The 15,558-nt window shown below is 53.8% G+C and overlaps 2 protein-coding genes across 3 annotated transcripts in view; both read right to left on the bottom strand.

The window, feature by feature from the left end:
* Nucleotides 1-346: 346 nt before the first annotated feature.
* On the bottom strand, nucleotides 347-3,814 carry RPLP0 (ribosomal protein lateral stalk subunit P0). The gene is made up of 8 exons (XM_081123558.1): nucleotides 3,775-3,814; nucleotides 3,411-3,512; nucleotides 2,272-2,447; nucleotides 2,074-2,161; nucleotides 1,815-1,961; nucleotides 1,520-1,705; nucleotides 919-1,059; nucleotides 347-578 (listed from the first exon to the last, which is right to left on the bottom strand). The coding sequence occupies exons 2-8, from the start codon at nucleotides 3,462-3,464 to the stop codon at nucleotides 414-416; spliced, it is 957 nt and encodes a 318-aa protein (XP_080979684.1). The 5' UTR covers nucleotides 3,465-3,512; nucleotides 3,775-3,814; the 3' UTR covers nucleotides 347-413.
* A 2,713-nt stretch (nucleotides 3,815-6,527) lies between these two features.
* PXN (paxillin) overlaps nucleotides 6,528-15,558 on the bottom strand; it is a 44,278-nt gene continuing 35,247 nt past the window's right edge. Inside the window, exons 7-15 of one of the 2 annotated variants that reach the window (XM_081123491.1) lie at nucleotides 13,672-14,565; nucleotides 12,382-12,657; nucleotides 11,823-12,143; nucleotides 11,160-11,261; nucleotides 10,738-10,908; nucleotides 10,441-10,614; nucleotides 9,736-9,817; nucleotides 9,486-9,634; nucleotides 6,528-8,665 (exon numbers count right to left, since the gene is read on the bottom strand). In XM_081123491.1, coding sequence (XP_080979617.1) covers nucleotides 8,399-8,665; nucleotides 9,486-9,634; nucleotides 9,736-9,817; nucleotides 10,441-10,614; nucleotides 10,738-10,908; nucleotides 11,160-11,261; nucleotides 11,823-12,143; nucleotides 12,382-12,657; nucleotides 13,672-14,565 — 2,436 coding nt within the window. In that variant the 3' untranslated portion in view covers nucleotides 6,528-8,398. The remainder of the gene's footprint in view (nucleotides 8,666-9,485; nucleotides 9,635-9,735; nucleotides 9,818-10,440; nucleotides 10,615-10,737; nucleotides 10,909-11,159; nucleotides 11,262-11,822; nucleotides 12,144-12,381; nucleotides 12,658-13,671; nucleotides 14,566-15,558) is intronic. The other variant, XM_081123492.1, reaches the window with a different exon arrangement.

Genomic DNA, 15,558 nt, shown 5'->3' with positions numbered 1-15,558 from the left:
AAAATAATGGTCACCACCCAGTCTGAAAAACCCTGGCACTCAGTGAGTGCTTAACTGACATTAAACCTCCCCAAAGAATCCTAGAGGAACCCAGACTAGTGGCCTATGGCCATGGAAATAATTCTAGTATAATAAAAAATGCCCCAATAAACTTAATTTTTTTAAAAAAGGAAAAAAATAGTTATAACTGGCTGGGACTAAAAAAAGTATCAGACGTTAGGAAACCAGCATTTCACTTACAAAGAGAACACCCAAATATTAATTCCAAATAAAGCTCTATGGTTTTACCATGGTTTTAGCGTACAATACTGTAAACCTCAAAACACAAAATGAAGAGTCCAGAGACTAAAGAAGTAAGCCTTTATTTCCTTGTTTCACAAATAATGGTGGCTGAGTTGGTTGCTTTTTGGTGATTAGTCAAACAGACCAAATCCCATATCCTCGTCCGACTCCTCCGACTCTTCCTTTGCTTCAACCTTGGCTGGGGCCGCAGCAGCAGCAGCAGGAGCAGCAGTGGTGGCGGCGGCCACAGGGGCAGCAGCCACAAAAGCAGATGGATCAGCCAAGAAGGCCTTGACCTGAAGCAGGGGAAACGTTCAATCAAAATGGTCATCCACAACTCAACAGCCTTTGTAGAGCTCTACTTTAAGGAACTTCCAAGCCTTCCCTGAGTGCCCAGGCAGGACAACAGCTTGGGCATGGCCTCGTGAATTTAGGCCCAGCTCTTACCCATTAACCCCTCATAGGGTCTCTTGTCATTTCTAAAATCAACGACACACCTCCCCTGCCCCCAAACTCTCAAGTATACTTTTAAAAAATGTATCTGCTGTGTAAAATATGATAAAAGTGCTCACTCAGCAGGCTGCCATTTATACCCCTGCTGTCAGACCCACCATGTTCCCACTAGGTTCTTTTTACCTTTTCAGCAAGTGGGAAGGTGTAATCAGTCTCCACAGACAAAGCCAGAACCCGCTTGTACCCATTGATGATAGAATGGGGTACTGATGCAACAGTTGGGTAACCAATCTGCAGACATACGCTGGCAACATTGCGGACTCCCTGTGGAGGAAGGGAGAATACATTTTCGGTGAGATATCTTAGAGAAAAGACAGTGAAGTCCAAGCAAGGCTCAATGGCAGACAGGACTTGTTAGGCTAACATCTTAAGTCTCACACAGGATACTTCACCTGACACCAAATGCTTCTGGCAGGGCAATTCAGACCTAGTAATTCATAAATGCTTTTTACCCTTTTTCCCTAACATGGGTATTACCTGTACCATGATGGCGATTACTACAAAAGCCACTATTTTGTGAAAAATATAAACTGTTAACACAACCGTTGAGTTCCATGAGAGAAAAATGTTAAACTAATGCCAGATGAGAGGAAACTGAGGCAGACAGATTAAACAACTGCCCTTGGTTACACATTTGGTTTCAACAGAGTGGCCAGGATTCAGTCTGATGCTAAACGTGCTATCAATCATCAATGTAAGAAGGCCTGGAACGGGCGACATGTACCTCCAGGAAGCGGGAATGCAGAGTTTCCTCTGTGATGTCAAGCACTTCTGGGTTATAGATGCTGCCATTGTCAAACACCTGCTGGATGATCAGCCCAAAGGAGAAGGGGGAGATGTTCAGCATGTTCAGCAGTGTGGCTTCGCTGGCTCCCACTTTGTCTCCAGTCTTAATCAGTTGCACATCACTCTGAAGAAAAAGGTAACAAGTTAACACCTGAACATCCAGCAGATTGACAGCCACCAACTGGAGCCCCCACTACTGGCCTAGCTTGCACTGGCAAGTAAAGTCCACTCACCAGGATTTCAATGGTGCCCCTGGAGATTTTAGTGGTGATGCCTAAAGCCTGGAAGAAGGAGGTCTTCTCGGGCCCCAGACCAGTGTTCTGGGCTGGCACAGTGACTTCACATGGGGCAATGGCACCAGCACGAGCGGCAGCTGGCACCTGAACAAAAACAAGAAATGTGAGTTTTCCCTCCACAGATACAATGGTCAATTTTGCTTTTAAGGAACCAAAGTTGATACGGTCTCTTTAGCCAACCTGATTCTCCTCTTACCTTATTGGCCAGCAGCATGTCCCTGATCTCAGTGAGGTCCTCCTTGGTGAACACAAAGCCCACATTCCCCCGGATATGAGGCAACAGTCTACAAAGAGATGTTTACAGAGAGGCGGTCACCTTTCAGCACCATTCTTCCCCCAGGAAAAGGGAGAAGGGCACAGAGGAAAGACAAAGATGCCCAGAGAATTAACTGACTTCTCCAGAGCTGGGTTATTTTCCAGATGTCCTCGGATGGCCTTGCGCATCATGGTGTTCTTGCCCATCAGCACCACAGCCTTCCCGCGCAGGGACATGCGGATCTGCTGCATCTGCTTGGAGCCCACATTGTCGGCTCCCACAATGAAGCATTTTGGATAGTCATCCAGAAGTTGCTACAAAAACCAGGCAGAAAGAAGCAAAGTTTAACAGGAGGAAAGAAGGGAAAAAAAACATCAGGAGAAACCAAACCCCACAAGGGCTGGTTTCCATCTCACTCCCTTTCTTCTAGGCTTTTGAAGTGACTCAGAGATTGGGCCAACTACTCCCACTAGGAGCCACCTTAGTTGTAACACTGCCAGATTTGTCAAAGACTCGCTTGCTGGGTATGAACAGTGAAAATTGAGTTGGTACATTCAATCAGAAAATTTTTAATTTTAACTCTCATTTTTAACTTTTCCTAATTATGAGCTATGTTTCTGATTCACTAAAATGGCCTAAAAGAAAAAAAAATTCCACATAAGTCTGGATTTACAGCATTCAAAACACGACATAAAGGGAATACAACGAAACCTTACTTGTAAAACCTAGGCTGTGGGTATACAACTATCGGACAATCCCATTAAGTGTCGTGCGTCTGAAAACCTTCAAGATAAACGGGCAAGGGTATAGACTAAGCTCCACAATGTGGCCTAAAGCCCGAAGAGCAGCTTAGTCAAAATCCCCGGGTAGGAGAACCCACTTCAAGGCCTTCCTAAAAACAATGTTCATTTGGGCCACTGGGTTTCCTGACTGACAAGACCTAAATACGCAGCAACCTGACTTCTTATAAGGGGCCACTCATTGCCTCGCATCTTCCCAAAGGTGGAAGCAGGGGAGTCAAAGTATGATGAGCGCTCTTTGGATACCAGGCAGACCCGGGATGAATGCCACTGAGTTATCTTAGGAACCACTGAAACTGCCAGAGCCGGTTTCTCTCCAACAGGTGGGGGGGTGGCGCGCAGGTCTTCGGAAATTCTTAAGACTAGATGACACTTGTCTAATCCATAGCACATCAGCACACGGGAGGGAGTTCATGATCCCTATCACCCCGCGGCCGAGGCAGCAGGATGGGCGGTCGCGGCCCACCGCGCACTTACGATGATCTTAAGGAAGTAGTTGGACTTCCAGGTCGCCCTGTCTTCCCTGGGCATCACGGCGGTGCGTCAGGGATTGCCACGCAGGGTTTAAAGACGATGTCACTGGGGAGAAAGAGGGAGCTCAGACACCCCGTCCCCACCGCCCCGCCGGACTCAAACCACAGGCCTGTCTGTGCGCAGCAGGCCACACGCGTGAGCGCCCGCCGGCCCGGCCTGGGCCGCCGCCGCCACAACTCGGAGAGCGTGGGCCGCTGCCGAAGCCCGAGGCCGCATAGACCTGGACGTGGCGGCCTCCTAGCCTCCCCGCAAAGACGCCCATCCTGCCCGCCGCCAGTCCCCGGCGCCTTTCCGCAACCGAACGAACCTCACACGAGGACGCCTGGAAAGAGGAGGGCCGCGTAACCAGCGCGCCTTTTATAAGTGAACTAAGCGGCCAATCAGAAGCCTCAGGCAGCGCCCCCGCCTATTGGCTGGCACCGGTGCCTGTCTAGCGAAACAGACCTGATCTAGACAGCCATTGGATGATAGAGCTGACACTCCCGGCCTTCGGGAAGCCGCCTTGGAGGAGGTTCAGGAAGGGCCGCCTTGGGCCGGGGGAGCTGTCTCAGAACTGCTTCCCTCTGCTGGGCTGGAGGTGTTTTGTGCAGGCGCTCGAATTTGTGGGGCCAGTCCACCTTTCCCCCGCCCCCCAGGACCATGGAGCAAGTTAGAGTATGACATGGAGCCGAGAAATAGCCGCACATCCCTTAGAACTAGAATGGTCTCTGTCCCCTCTATAGTTTGCTCTTCCCCCTACCAAAACAGAGGGATCATTTAAAACAGATCATTTCCTTATCTGTTCAAAATTATTTACAGTCTTCCCCCCCCCCCATTTTCTACAAAGGAAAAAGCCTAAAATTGAACTGGCCTACAAGGCCCTACATCATCCGCTCTCCACCTCTACCCCTATAATCGCATCTCCTGTTTTCCTACTGACTGATGCACCCCCTTCCAGCCAGGTGATGTGCCCGCTTGAGGGCTCTTGCACCAGCTGTTCCCTCCTCCTGGAAGGCTCCTGGTGGGTATGCACCTGGGGGACACCTCCAGCAAAGCTTGGCGCAGATATCACCTGCTCAGCCAGGCCTACCGTGATTGCCCTATTTAAAATTACCCAAAAAATTAAAATTAAAAATAATCCACTTTCACTCCGCCCTTATTCTGTTCTATTTTCTCTGTAGCACTTACACTTTCTAACACACTACATAATTTATTACATTGTTGTTTGTCTCTCCCTGTAAGAATGCAAGCTCCACAAGGTAAAAATGTTTGCCTTGTGCCTAGTACATAGTAGGCATATCATAAATATTTGTTGAACGTCTGAATGCAGGGTTTGCAGTCAGCTGACCTGTATCTCCTTGTTCTGCTAGCTGCTCTGTGTCGTCTTAGGAAGTGATTTCACCTTGCTGACACTCTGTCTCTTATCCCTCATCCTTAAAATGGGGTAATAGTACCCACATTCTAGAGTCGTTATGAGGATTAGATATTTGTTAAGACTTAACACAGTTTCTGGAATGCAGGGGGAAATTACTACAAATGTTAGCTTCTTTTTTTTATACACTCATTCAACACTTATTTGAACAACTGTACTATATCAGTAAATTTTTTTTTTTAACGAAGGAGCTTAGATCCTACAGAAGAGGTGTTTCTATCTTTACCCTTTGCACTTGACCAAGTTAGAAATATCTACATTTTGTTGTAAAGCCTCCTAGTGCCTCTGATGATGAGCCAGTTTAGAGAGATGCTGGAGTTAATTACTGCTAAGATCCCTTTTCATGACAAGGTATTACTGCATGCTCAGCATTGTGCCGGGTACTTTGTGAATCTTTGCAACAATCCCCCAAGGAGGCAAAGTTTTAGTGTTTCCGTTTTATCGATGAGGAAAATTCAGAGAGGTTAAATAATTTGCCCAAGTCCCTCAGCCAGTTAATGATCGTGTAAGAACTGGAACCTAGGAGAAAGTTCAAAGTCATGGGCCTCCCTATGCTATATATAGTCCCTCCCAAACCCTCAAACTGTCTCCCCCTAAACACACTTTTCCAAGGATATACATACTCACAGGTACCTTCCCAAGGACATCCTGGCTCTGATGATATAAATATCTCTAATTGTAGTACATCAATATAATGGAATACCATGAAACCATTAAAAAGTGACGCAGATCTATATTTATTGACATGGGGAACTACTCAGAGTACACTTGAGTGGAGAAGAAAATTACAAGGAATTGTAGCATGTCCATTCTATAAATAAAATAAATCCCACGTGGGCTGGAGGCATAAACCAAAGTAATTACCTTTGGGTGAGGGTTGAAGGTAATTTTCACTTCTGAGCTCACTGTGAAATGGGCAGGGTTCAGACTAGGATTCAGCATGCGGCATTTGGAGGGCCATTCCAGACAGGGAAAAGCCACAGCTCAAGGAGGAACAAAACTGTCCAGGAAACCTCGGAGGAGGCCAGGCGTGGGGGGGTGGAGGGGGGTGGGGAGGTGGGGTGGCGAGCAGGACTGAAGTCCCGGCTGACGAGAGCAAGGAAACGTGCAAATATGAAATGACCACCAGGGGGCAGTAGAGACCAATAGCCAACTCCCAGTCCTCCACTTCAACTGGGAGGGTTTACACCCAAGGTGTGTGCCAGCACGTGGGGGTGGGGGTGTCTGGTCAATGCGGGCACACAGGCAGAGGCAAGCCTTGGGTTCAGACGTCGTGTCTCAGCACTCACTCATATTGCCTTCTGCATGTTGGCTCTCCTCTCTGAACCTCTCTCCCGTGTGCAAATGTGTATATAAGACCACCCACAGGCCCATGTGAGGATGCCCTTGGGGAACCCTGGGCAAAACTCTTAGTGCAAGCCCTGACCCAGGCAGGGCCCAATAAGGCAGCTCCCCAACCTTCCCTTGCCAACAAAAACGCAGGGAGCCAGGAGAATCTGTGCTCACAGACCAGTGTCTTTTTGCCTCAAGTTAAGGGAAAATGGATGACTTAGCTTCAAACTGTGGCCCTTGGGAGTCTGAGAGGGTTTGGTCTCTCTTCTGGGACTCAGTTGTTATCTCAGACCACAAAGGAAAGGCACTAGCACAGGTCAAAATAATGGCAAACTTTATTGGCATAAATCACAGGAATTGAAATGAGGAAAAGCCAGGTTAAAAGTTTACAGAGAAAAAAATTAAAATCAATTCATCATTGACCCAGAGGGTGGACCCCAGAAACCCATCCCTCTAGGGGAGGGGTCTGGGGCGGGTCACTGTAAACAGAGCAGTAAGGCCTATGGGTGGAAGTGGAGACATCAAGACCTTTGGAGGAGCCTGACTGACCTCCCCAGATCTAGCTGCTCCCAGCCCTGCCATGAAGGAGGGACCCTTGTCTGAGACCCCAGCGCACTCAGCCTCTGCTATGAGGCTGGCAGACTGACCTGGATCTTACTGACTATAGACCCCACTGGGGCCCCTCTCTGGTGACCAGGAACCCCAGGCCTGCCTGCTCCTGTTTCATCCTTGGGAGAGAAAGCTCTGGGGACTTTCCGTGGCTTCAGCAGGATCCTGTCCCTCTGCCCAGAATCCTATCAGGCTCCCTTGCAACAACCTGGGGCCCTTTTCCCTAGACCTCCAGTTTCCGAGGAGGGCAGGAAACTTGGGAAACTGATGCGCCCAATGGAATCAACAAGACCAATGGTCAAAATCAGATGCCAGCTTTCCTGAGGAGGGAGGAGAGGAGCCCCAGAGAAGCAGTGAGGAGGCCGAGAACGTTCAGTGGGTTCTTTTTGATGCCTAAGAATTCACAGGGGAGCGGATGCTCCTAATGGCTGAGAGAGGAAACAGCACCCCCAAAGCATACTTTCCCCTCCTCCTCCCTAGGGAACAGGATGGATGAGGTTCAGAATCCTAGGCCCAAAAGGGCAAGACACCCTTAGGCCAATTTCGGTTAAGAGCTTGCTGGCCTGGGTAGTAAGGAAGGGGTTTCAAAATACAGCAGTTTATAAAACAGTCCTGGTGAGCCGTGAAGTTAAAGAAGGGGAGTCTCAGAGCTGCTCCCACTTCACCTGCTTATGCTAAGAAAAAATAAAATACAAATGGCTCCCCCACCCCAAGCCCTCAGTACAAGGCAAACCCTGTCCCACAGCCACGGTGACCCACAGGACCAGTGGCGGTGGCCAAGGAGGAGAGTACAAAAGGGGATGTCTTTAAAATCTCTTCAAAATCATTTTGTATAGAGAAGTAAAAGCAACTCAGACGGTATGAAGTCAAACCTCAGTGTAGAAATAAATCTATCAAAGTCGGTAGGTACAGTGTCCAGGCACGAGGTGAAACGCCCCACCTCACGCCGTCCCAGGAGACGGAGGAAGTGACTATAAAACATTATTGCTGGAGAGGCCTGTCTCAGTAGAATCAGAACAGTTATGGGGGGCAGGGGGCAGTCGCCCAGGCCTGGGGAGACTGGAAGGGCAGGAGGACCACAAGGAACCTTCCGTGGTCCCTGGGCACTCCGACCCTTGGATGGATGGATTTATGCTGGCATTGTCTGGAGTGTCCCCCAATACTCTCAGAACAAGGATAATTCAGTCGGATGGAAAAAAGATAAAAAGAGGCCCCATCTGACCCTGCCTGCCCTCCCCCTGGCTCCACTGCCAAAATATGAGTAAGAGATGGCTCCAGTGTGGGGTGCTGGCCCGGCCAGGCGGGTGCGTGCGGTGGGGCCCTCCAGCCCCATCTCCAGGGACCATGGAGAGCTGGCAGCCTGGGGACAGCTGCAGGAGGAGGGGGAGGCCCAGAGGCTCTGGCAGAGGAAGAAAAGCAGGTGGGACCCTTGGAGGCCCTCTTGCCACTCTGCACAGTCGAGGACACGGGTTCCAGTTTCAGTCAGGCTTGGCCCTCAGCCCTGGGCGAGGCCTCTGGGTCACAGTAGCTGTTGGGGAGGCTGGGCCAGGGGACAGGGCAGATGGAGGGACAAGGGAGCCTAGCAGAAGAGCTTGAGGAAGCAGTTCTGACAGTAGGGCTTGTCGTTCTGCTCCTTGAAGGTGCCCTTGTTGAGCTGCTTGAGGCAGAAGGCACAGACAAAGTGCTCCGGGTGGAACTTCTTGGCCATGGCGGTGATGCAGCGGCCCGTGATGGGCTTCTGGCAGCCAGAGCACAGCGAGCCGCGCCGCTCGTGGTAGTGCACCTCGCAGTAAGGCTGCCCGTCGTGCTCGAAGAAGCTGCCGTTGACAAATGGCGTGAAGCATTCCTGCCAGGCAGAAGACGGGGTGAAGCGGAGGAAAGGGGGCTCCGCCTGGGGCAGGGGGTTGAGGCAGCTCCCGGTGTGATGGGCAGGAGTCAGTCAGGGTCGTCACACTCCTAAGCGCTGAGCATTTTCTATGTGCCAAGTGCTACGTTAAACGCAACTGAATTCCCAACAGAGGAGGCAACTGAGGCGTGGAAGTTAAGTGACTTGCCCAAGGTCATGCAGCTACTAAGTTGCACAGCCCGGATTTAAACATAGGTCTGACTCTTGGGCACTTAACTGGGAGGTTGCACCAGGGTGCCCCAAAACCCTGGTGCTGAAAAAATTGTCCCAAGGTCAAACTCTGCATCCTAGGTTCCTGTGTAGATTCACAAGCACACTCAGGTATAAAAGGCCCTAAGAAGTCCTGCAGTGAACAGCGTTTCCCAAACTTATTTGGTCAGAGAGTCCTTGCTAGATCCCCAATAATATTTGTGGGCCCCTACTGCCCCCCCAGATTGCAATCTGAAATCCAACAGCCAATTCCACGGAGGCTGGGAAGTGCTTGCATTATCTCATTTAATCCCCACGTGCCTTTCTGAACGTGATGGGCCGCCACACAGGACAAGGCTGGAGACACATCTGCTTTGCTCTTGGTTTCTCCCAGCCTCAGTACAAGCCCTGAACCAGGACCCAGTAGACTTAAGGTAGTGTACCCCCTGCCTGCTCACCCCATTAGTAACCACAAACAAGGCCTCCAAGTTGGATCCGGAAAGCACAGAGGGAGGCTCTTCTCTCCCCGCTGCCCAGTGCCCTTCAGATGCAGGGGCAGGGGGCTCCTTACCCGGCACACGAAGCACTCGGGATGCCAGAGGGTGTTGAGGGCCGAGATGTAGTTCTCTAGGATGGCCCGGGCACAGCCGCCACACTTGGGCGCAAACATGTCGAAGTAATCCTTCCGGCAGTAGGCCTTGCCGTCTTTCTCGTGGAACCCTAAGGAGAGGGGTTTGGGGGGCAGAGTCAGGGCCTCCAGAGGTGGAGCCCGCAACTCCCCAACGCTCCCAGGGGCCCTGAGGGAATCTGCTGGTCGGTACCTTCAGGACCGAAGAAGGCTCCACACTGGGCACAGAAGAAGTGCTCGGGGTGCCACGTCCGGTCAAGGGCTGTCACCACTTTCTGTGAGAGCAAAGTATGGGGTCAGAGCCGAGCCACCGCCCCACTGGACAGATCCCACAACTGAGACTCACAGGCAAGGCTGTCCTTCCCACCACCGCCCCCAGCTCCAGCCAAGGAAAGAGCAAAGGCTGCCACAATGGGGTCTCTCCTAACAGAGCTCTGAGTACCACTGAGATCTTATTTATTGAAGGAGGTGACATGCCAGACACTCTCTCCTTTAATGCTACATGCGGTCGAGGTCATAGGTTCTGCTGTGCCTCCCATTTTATAAGTGAAGAAACTTAGGCTCAGAGAGGCCTGGCATTTACCTAAAGTCACACAGTGGGAGAGAGGGAGCTGGCACTTCACTCCACGGATCTGAGCAGGGCTCCTAACCTCTGAGTCCCTGCAGAGGGGATTTGGGATGGGAGGCAGATGACAGGTGGGCGCCTGATGTGTGTGCATTAGGACCACCGTGCATCCGGCCTGGGTTTGAATCCCAGCCCCATCATTTCCTAGCTGTGTGAGCTCAGGCATGTGAGGGAACCTCTCAGATCATCAGACAGCACCACCTGCACCCTCCAGAGCGACAGTGAAGCTGAAATGAGGCAGCACAGCCCCTCCCGCCGGGCTGGGGAACTCACATCTAGGATGGGACCGTTGCAGTAGTAGCAGCGCGGGGAGAAGAGGGTGTGATAGTCCTTTTCACAGTAGGGCTGTCCGTCCCGCTCAAAGAAGTTCCGGGACCCGATCTCCTCCTGGCAGTGGGTGCAGACGAAGTGCTCGGGGTGCCATGTCCTCCCCATAGCCGTCACAACCTGAGGAGGGAGGCAGATTGTGGCTCAAGGCCCTGGCCTGCCATGAAGCACCCTTCCCAGAGGAGCAAAGGGCCCTGTGCCCACCCTCCATTCTCTTCTCTGCCCAAGCCCACCCCTCATCACCTGCCCGGCGATGGGCTTCTTGCAGGCCCCGCAGACCCCTTTGGCGACTGTGGCAACCCCCAGTTTGTTCAGGTCGGACTGCAGACTCCCCAGCATGCTGTCTAGCTGGCTTCCGGGCTTTGGGGGTCCCCCGGGGGGAGAGCTGCTCCCCGTCTTCCCCTGGGCCATGAACTGTGGAGACAGAGAGAGAGCAGGTTAGGATTGCGGGTTTTGTCCCTCCTGGACATGGGCTGATGGAGGCAAGTCGTGCAACCTCCTCCAGGGGCCTCAAGAGCCCTAGAGGTGGGAGTGACATCCGCCAAGACTTCCTGGTGTCAGAGGGGCTCATGGCACCGCACTGGCCTGATGGAGGCCTGGGAAACAGGTCAAGCAGGACACTGAGCCCCTGGCCTTGGCACTGACCCCCCAGCCTTGGCACTGACCCCTCCCTCATCCTGCCCTTCAGGGCTGCTCTGCCTGCCATTCGGAGGCCAGCCGGCCGCCCAGCACAGCTCTCCGTCCACTCTTTGTTCCAGGCCCTGGATCTTAAATAGGGGAGAACAGGAGGATAAGAAATTTTTTCTAATTAAGGAAGAAAGAAAAAGAGACCTTATTGTTGGACCATCTCACAAAAGGGAATTTAGGGTAAGAGGAATCCCCCCCTGCCCCCGAGCAATACCAAATCAGGAGAAAAAGTCTAGAGTGTCCCAGGGAGAGAAGAGAGGAAGGTGAGCCAGCCAAAGGCAGAGGACCCAGGAGGGAGAGGGGACCGAGGCCAGAGAGCAGGGGCTTCCCAAGTACTGGGTTTGGGGGCTACAGGGGGAAGAACAGGTTTTGGTCTCCCTTCCGGGACTGGCTTTCTCGGAGGGAGCCTGGGGCAGGACTGAGGGTCAGTGGGAAGGGGCAGGCAGAAGGAAGCCCCATGGGGGGGGGGGGAGTTCTGGGGGTAGGAGTGTGGGCACCAGGCTAAGTGAGGGTCCAGGGTCAAGGCAAGGTCTAAGGAAGGACTGGGGTACTGTGCTGGGCTGGTGGGTGAGAGAACAGGGGGGGCGGTGCAGGTGCGCAGAGCGGGGACAGGTAGGCTCATGCCGGGGCGCCAAGCCTGCCTGCATCGGGGGGAGCATCGGGGGGAACATCGGGTCCTCGTCAGTCTGGCAGCCCACGGACCTCACAGTGTGGGGTGCAGGAGGGGGAGAGGTGGGCCTCTGCGCATGTTCTTCCTGCGGCCCTGCCCCAGCACTCTGGAGCCCAGGGGGCCCACAGGGGAGAGCTGGGGACCCCAGGGGGGAGGGGGCAGGCAGGCGGGGTGGGGGAGAAGAACTGCTGGCCGCGGGCTCCCGGTGATGCTGGAGCAAAGGGGCAGAAGGAGGAGGCAGGACAGAGAAGGTTCTTCTCAGGGGGATGGGAGAGCCGGGAGGGAAAACCACCTGGGGAGAAGGAAGGAAGGAAGGAGAAAGATGAAAACGAGGAAGGACACAGCTCGGCAAGCAAGGGCACGGCGAGGTGCCGTCCCCAGGCTGCCCGGGCCTTCCCACTCCGACAGGGCTCTCCGGGGCCACAGGATGCAGGACCCCCCCACACCGAGCTGCCCTCTGGCCAGAGCTGGGGAAGAATCAGGATGCTGCTGCCCTGGTCCTGGCCCAGCCCTGGGCATCGCCCTGCTACCTTCTCTACCAGCTGCCCCTCAGCCCGCCTCCCTCGAGGCTGCACAGTGATGACGACGCCCTCGGTCATCCAGTCCTCGGTGGAGTCCCCCGCTGCCCCTGCAGCCTCCTCTGCCTCCGGCTGGATGCCCAGCCGGCCCTGCAGCTCTGCGATGAGCCGCTCCTGGGACGGGTTCCTGCTCAAGGTGGCAGGGTCCAGCCGGCGGCGAGGGGAGGGCTCCCGGGACATGGGGTGCGCGTGGCCTGTCTCCCGGCTCCTCCTGATCACAGAGCGGATCTGAGGGGGGAGGGGGAAGCTGTCACAGCCCCACTCCGGGCTCCGCCAGTGCCGCTCAGTCCACACTCAGGTGCCCCGGGCAAGGGAGGGCTGAACAAAACCACCAGAGAAGAGCCAAGCTGAGGTGGGATGGAGGCAGGGTGCAGAGCAGACTCCCGGCACTCAACTCCTTTTCAGCTCTGACCTTGGGCAAGACACTTCACTTCCAAGGGCCTCAGCTCCGCCATCCTTGAAATGGGGCTGGTACTTTCTTGGCTGCCTTACAGGGTCACTATGAGAATTATCTGAGAGGCTGTAAGTGGGCATTCTTGAAAGGGCATAAGGCTTTTTCTTTGTTTGGTTTATAATAAAAAATGGGGTCTTTCCTTCCAAATCTTCTAATTAATTTTTCTCAGTTTATATATATAAACTACTGGTTTGTAGTGGTTTCGGTGTTTTGTTTTGTTTTGGGGAACGGTATGAAGTTTTAATCAAGCAAGAAATAAATAATAACAGCAACATTAGCCAAGGCTCACCGAGGACCGTGTGCTATATTCTGAGCACATTCCAGGAATTATTTCATTTAATTCCCTGGACAATCTTGAGGGGGGAAGAACTATTTTTACCTCCATTCTAAAGATGAGAAACTGAGGCTGACAGGGGTTGCCCAAGGTCACACAGGGAGCAAGTGCTGGAGGCAGGGTTTGTACTCAGTTCTATCTGGTCCCAAAGCTCATGCTTTCAACCATTTCATGAAAATCACCTCTGGATGCCAGGGGGTTTTTACAGGAAAAAGCCTTAAACGAGCAAGAAGCGGGATGTCACTAAGAGAGATTCACAGGCCCAGGGAGCTTCATTGGCCCCACAGAGCCCACTGCCACGAGTTGGTCGTCAGGATCACAGGCCACGATATCTTAGGATTTGCTGCCCAAGCAGACATGCGCAGAGTAGGAGGTGGCATGCAGTTAGCCAGGAGCGGCCCACACTCAGGCCCGGTGAGGACCAGGCCCAGCAGCCGTGCAAGCTCGCGCCTGCCTGGCCAGAGGTGGAAATCCTCTCGGTGGTGCTGGGCGTGTCCGTGACCATGGCATGTGGAAGCTCCGGCTGTCCCCTCTTGGCCTCAGCAGCAGCTTCAGTGGTGCCCTCTGGCCTCTTGGGTGTCTCAGGTCCCTGAGTTGGCCTGACCAGGCTTCCCCTCATGGGCGTCTCTCCACCTAACGGCTCCACATCAATGGGAGCAGGGCAGCTGCTCTCCAGCCTGGCTGACTCTGACCTTGCCCTGTCCTTCAGCTGTCCATGTTCCTTCGTGAGACTCCAGGTATCTGGGAAGATGACCTGACGGTCTATGGGCACGATAGTTGGCTCAGTTACTTCCTGGAAGCTGGGCGTAGCTCCGCGGGGAGTCTCGGGCCTGAGCGCCTCCAAGGCCCACGGCTGCTTCCACGTGGCAGCCAAGGCCTCCTCTGGGTGCACAGGGTTGGCCCACAGCCCTTGGGGGTCTCCGGGCTCCTGGGGACCTGTATACGCAGCTCGGGGTAAACTGTGGCCTGGGGGAGTCCTGGAGAGCTCACTCGTGTGGTTTAGTTCGTCCCTCCAAACTTGAGCCTGGCTCTCTGCACCAAACGGCCCCAGAGAACCCTCTGCAGAGGGAGACCTTGAGTTGGGGGTGTCGCGCATCACCCCAAGGCCAGCCAAATCACGCCAGCTGGAGGCCACAGGAGGTAAAAGGCCCTGTCCATCATCACTATGCTCATTGCAGAGGACCTGTGTGGTGTGCTCGTGGCCTTGAGGGGAGGGTTTAATAACGGATGGCAAGAATGCAGGGGGCCCGGGAGGAGAGGGAGCAGGAGAAGGAAGGACGTGGTGTGCGGATGAAGCTGAACTGGGCAGCAGCCCCAGGGAGCTCAAGGCCACAGCAGAGGAGCTGGTCTGGAGGAGAAGACAGACAAAAGGCAGAGGGAAGAAGAGAGAGAAACAGGAGAGGTGAGGAAAGCTCACTGCAAGGGGTGGCGCCACCTTAGGGCTCTGAGAGCCACCACCTGTACTGACCAGGGTGGCCACAAAGCTGAAGCATGAGGACTGGGCCTCACAGGAGACCCAGACACCCAGCAAGCTTTTCCTGGGCAGCGTGTCCTTGAACCCCCATCAAACCCAGGCAGCAGGTAGCAGCCTCTGAGCAAAGCCACCCCAGTCAGAGTAGGCAAGAGGGAGAAAAGGCTCAGGTGAGGTGGCCATGGGAGACAGGTGACCAAGAGGTCAGCCCAGGCTCCGTCGAGGAAGAGCCAGCCACAGGCAGCTGCTCTGTGTCCTTCAGCCTAGTCTGATCCTTGGCTTGGTCTCTCCCAGACAAACCGAGCTTCCCTCCATCCCTGAGACCTTGCTCTAGGCGCATCGCTAGATACCACGGGGCATCACAACGCTGGCCCTCAGAAAGCAACATCGCTTAAAAGGGTGCTAGGGCAGGGCTCCCGTAGGCCAATGGCCAGGTCCAACAGATTGCTCCTGACCTCGGCTGCTCAGAACTGCCAGCAGCTAACCTGCCCCCCACCCCAGCCCCACTCCCACCCCCCACCATAAAACCCCAGCTGAAGGGAGGTTTGGAGACACCGTCGGGGCCAAGAGCACAAGCCCACTCGCTCCCCTTCTCAGATTCCCTAAGTCACGCGCCAAAGGTAGACCCACATGGAAAAGTGCAGTCAGCAACTGTTGGAGAGCTCAGTCAATATCAATCCCCGTGGAGGCACCGCATCTTCTCAATAAAACATCTCTGGCCTGGCAGGCCGGAGAGGCCCGGAAGGGAAGGGGAAGGGGTGCTGCATGCAGGGCTGGCCCAGTAGCCGGGTGGGTTAGGTTTCCCACAGAAAAACTCGAGGAGATTCAGAGACCCGTGGAGGAAGAAGGGGCAGGACAGAGGGCTGGCCA

The sequence above is a fragment of the Miniopterus schreibersii genome, assembly GCF_964146895.1.
Source record: "Miniopterus schreibersii genome assembly, chromosome: 20".
Classification (NCBI taxonomy): domain Eukaryota; kingdom Metazoa; phylum Chordata; class Mammalia; order Chiroptera; family Miniopteridae; genus Miniopterus; species Miniopterus schreibersii.
The sequence above is the reverse complement of the archived record's forward strand: the minus strand, read 5'-3'. Positions and strand labels throughout refer to the sequence as shown.

Bases quoted from the DNA above. Each gene is read 5' to 3' on its own strand.
- RPLP0 (XM_081123558.1), bottom strand. From the start codon at position 3,464: ATGCCCAGGGAAGACAGGGCGACCTGGAAGTCCAACTACTTCCTTAAG. The intron at 2,162-2,271 runs GTCAGTTAATTC...ATCTCTTTGTAG, and splicing joins AATAACCCAGCTCTGGAGAA to ACTGTTGCCTCATATCCGGG. The intron at 1,060-1,519 runs GTACATGTCGCC...CTTCCTCCACAG, and splicing joins TGCATTCCCGCTTCCTGGAG to GGAGTCCGCAATGTTGCCAG.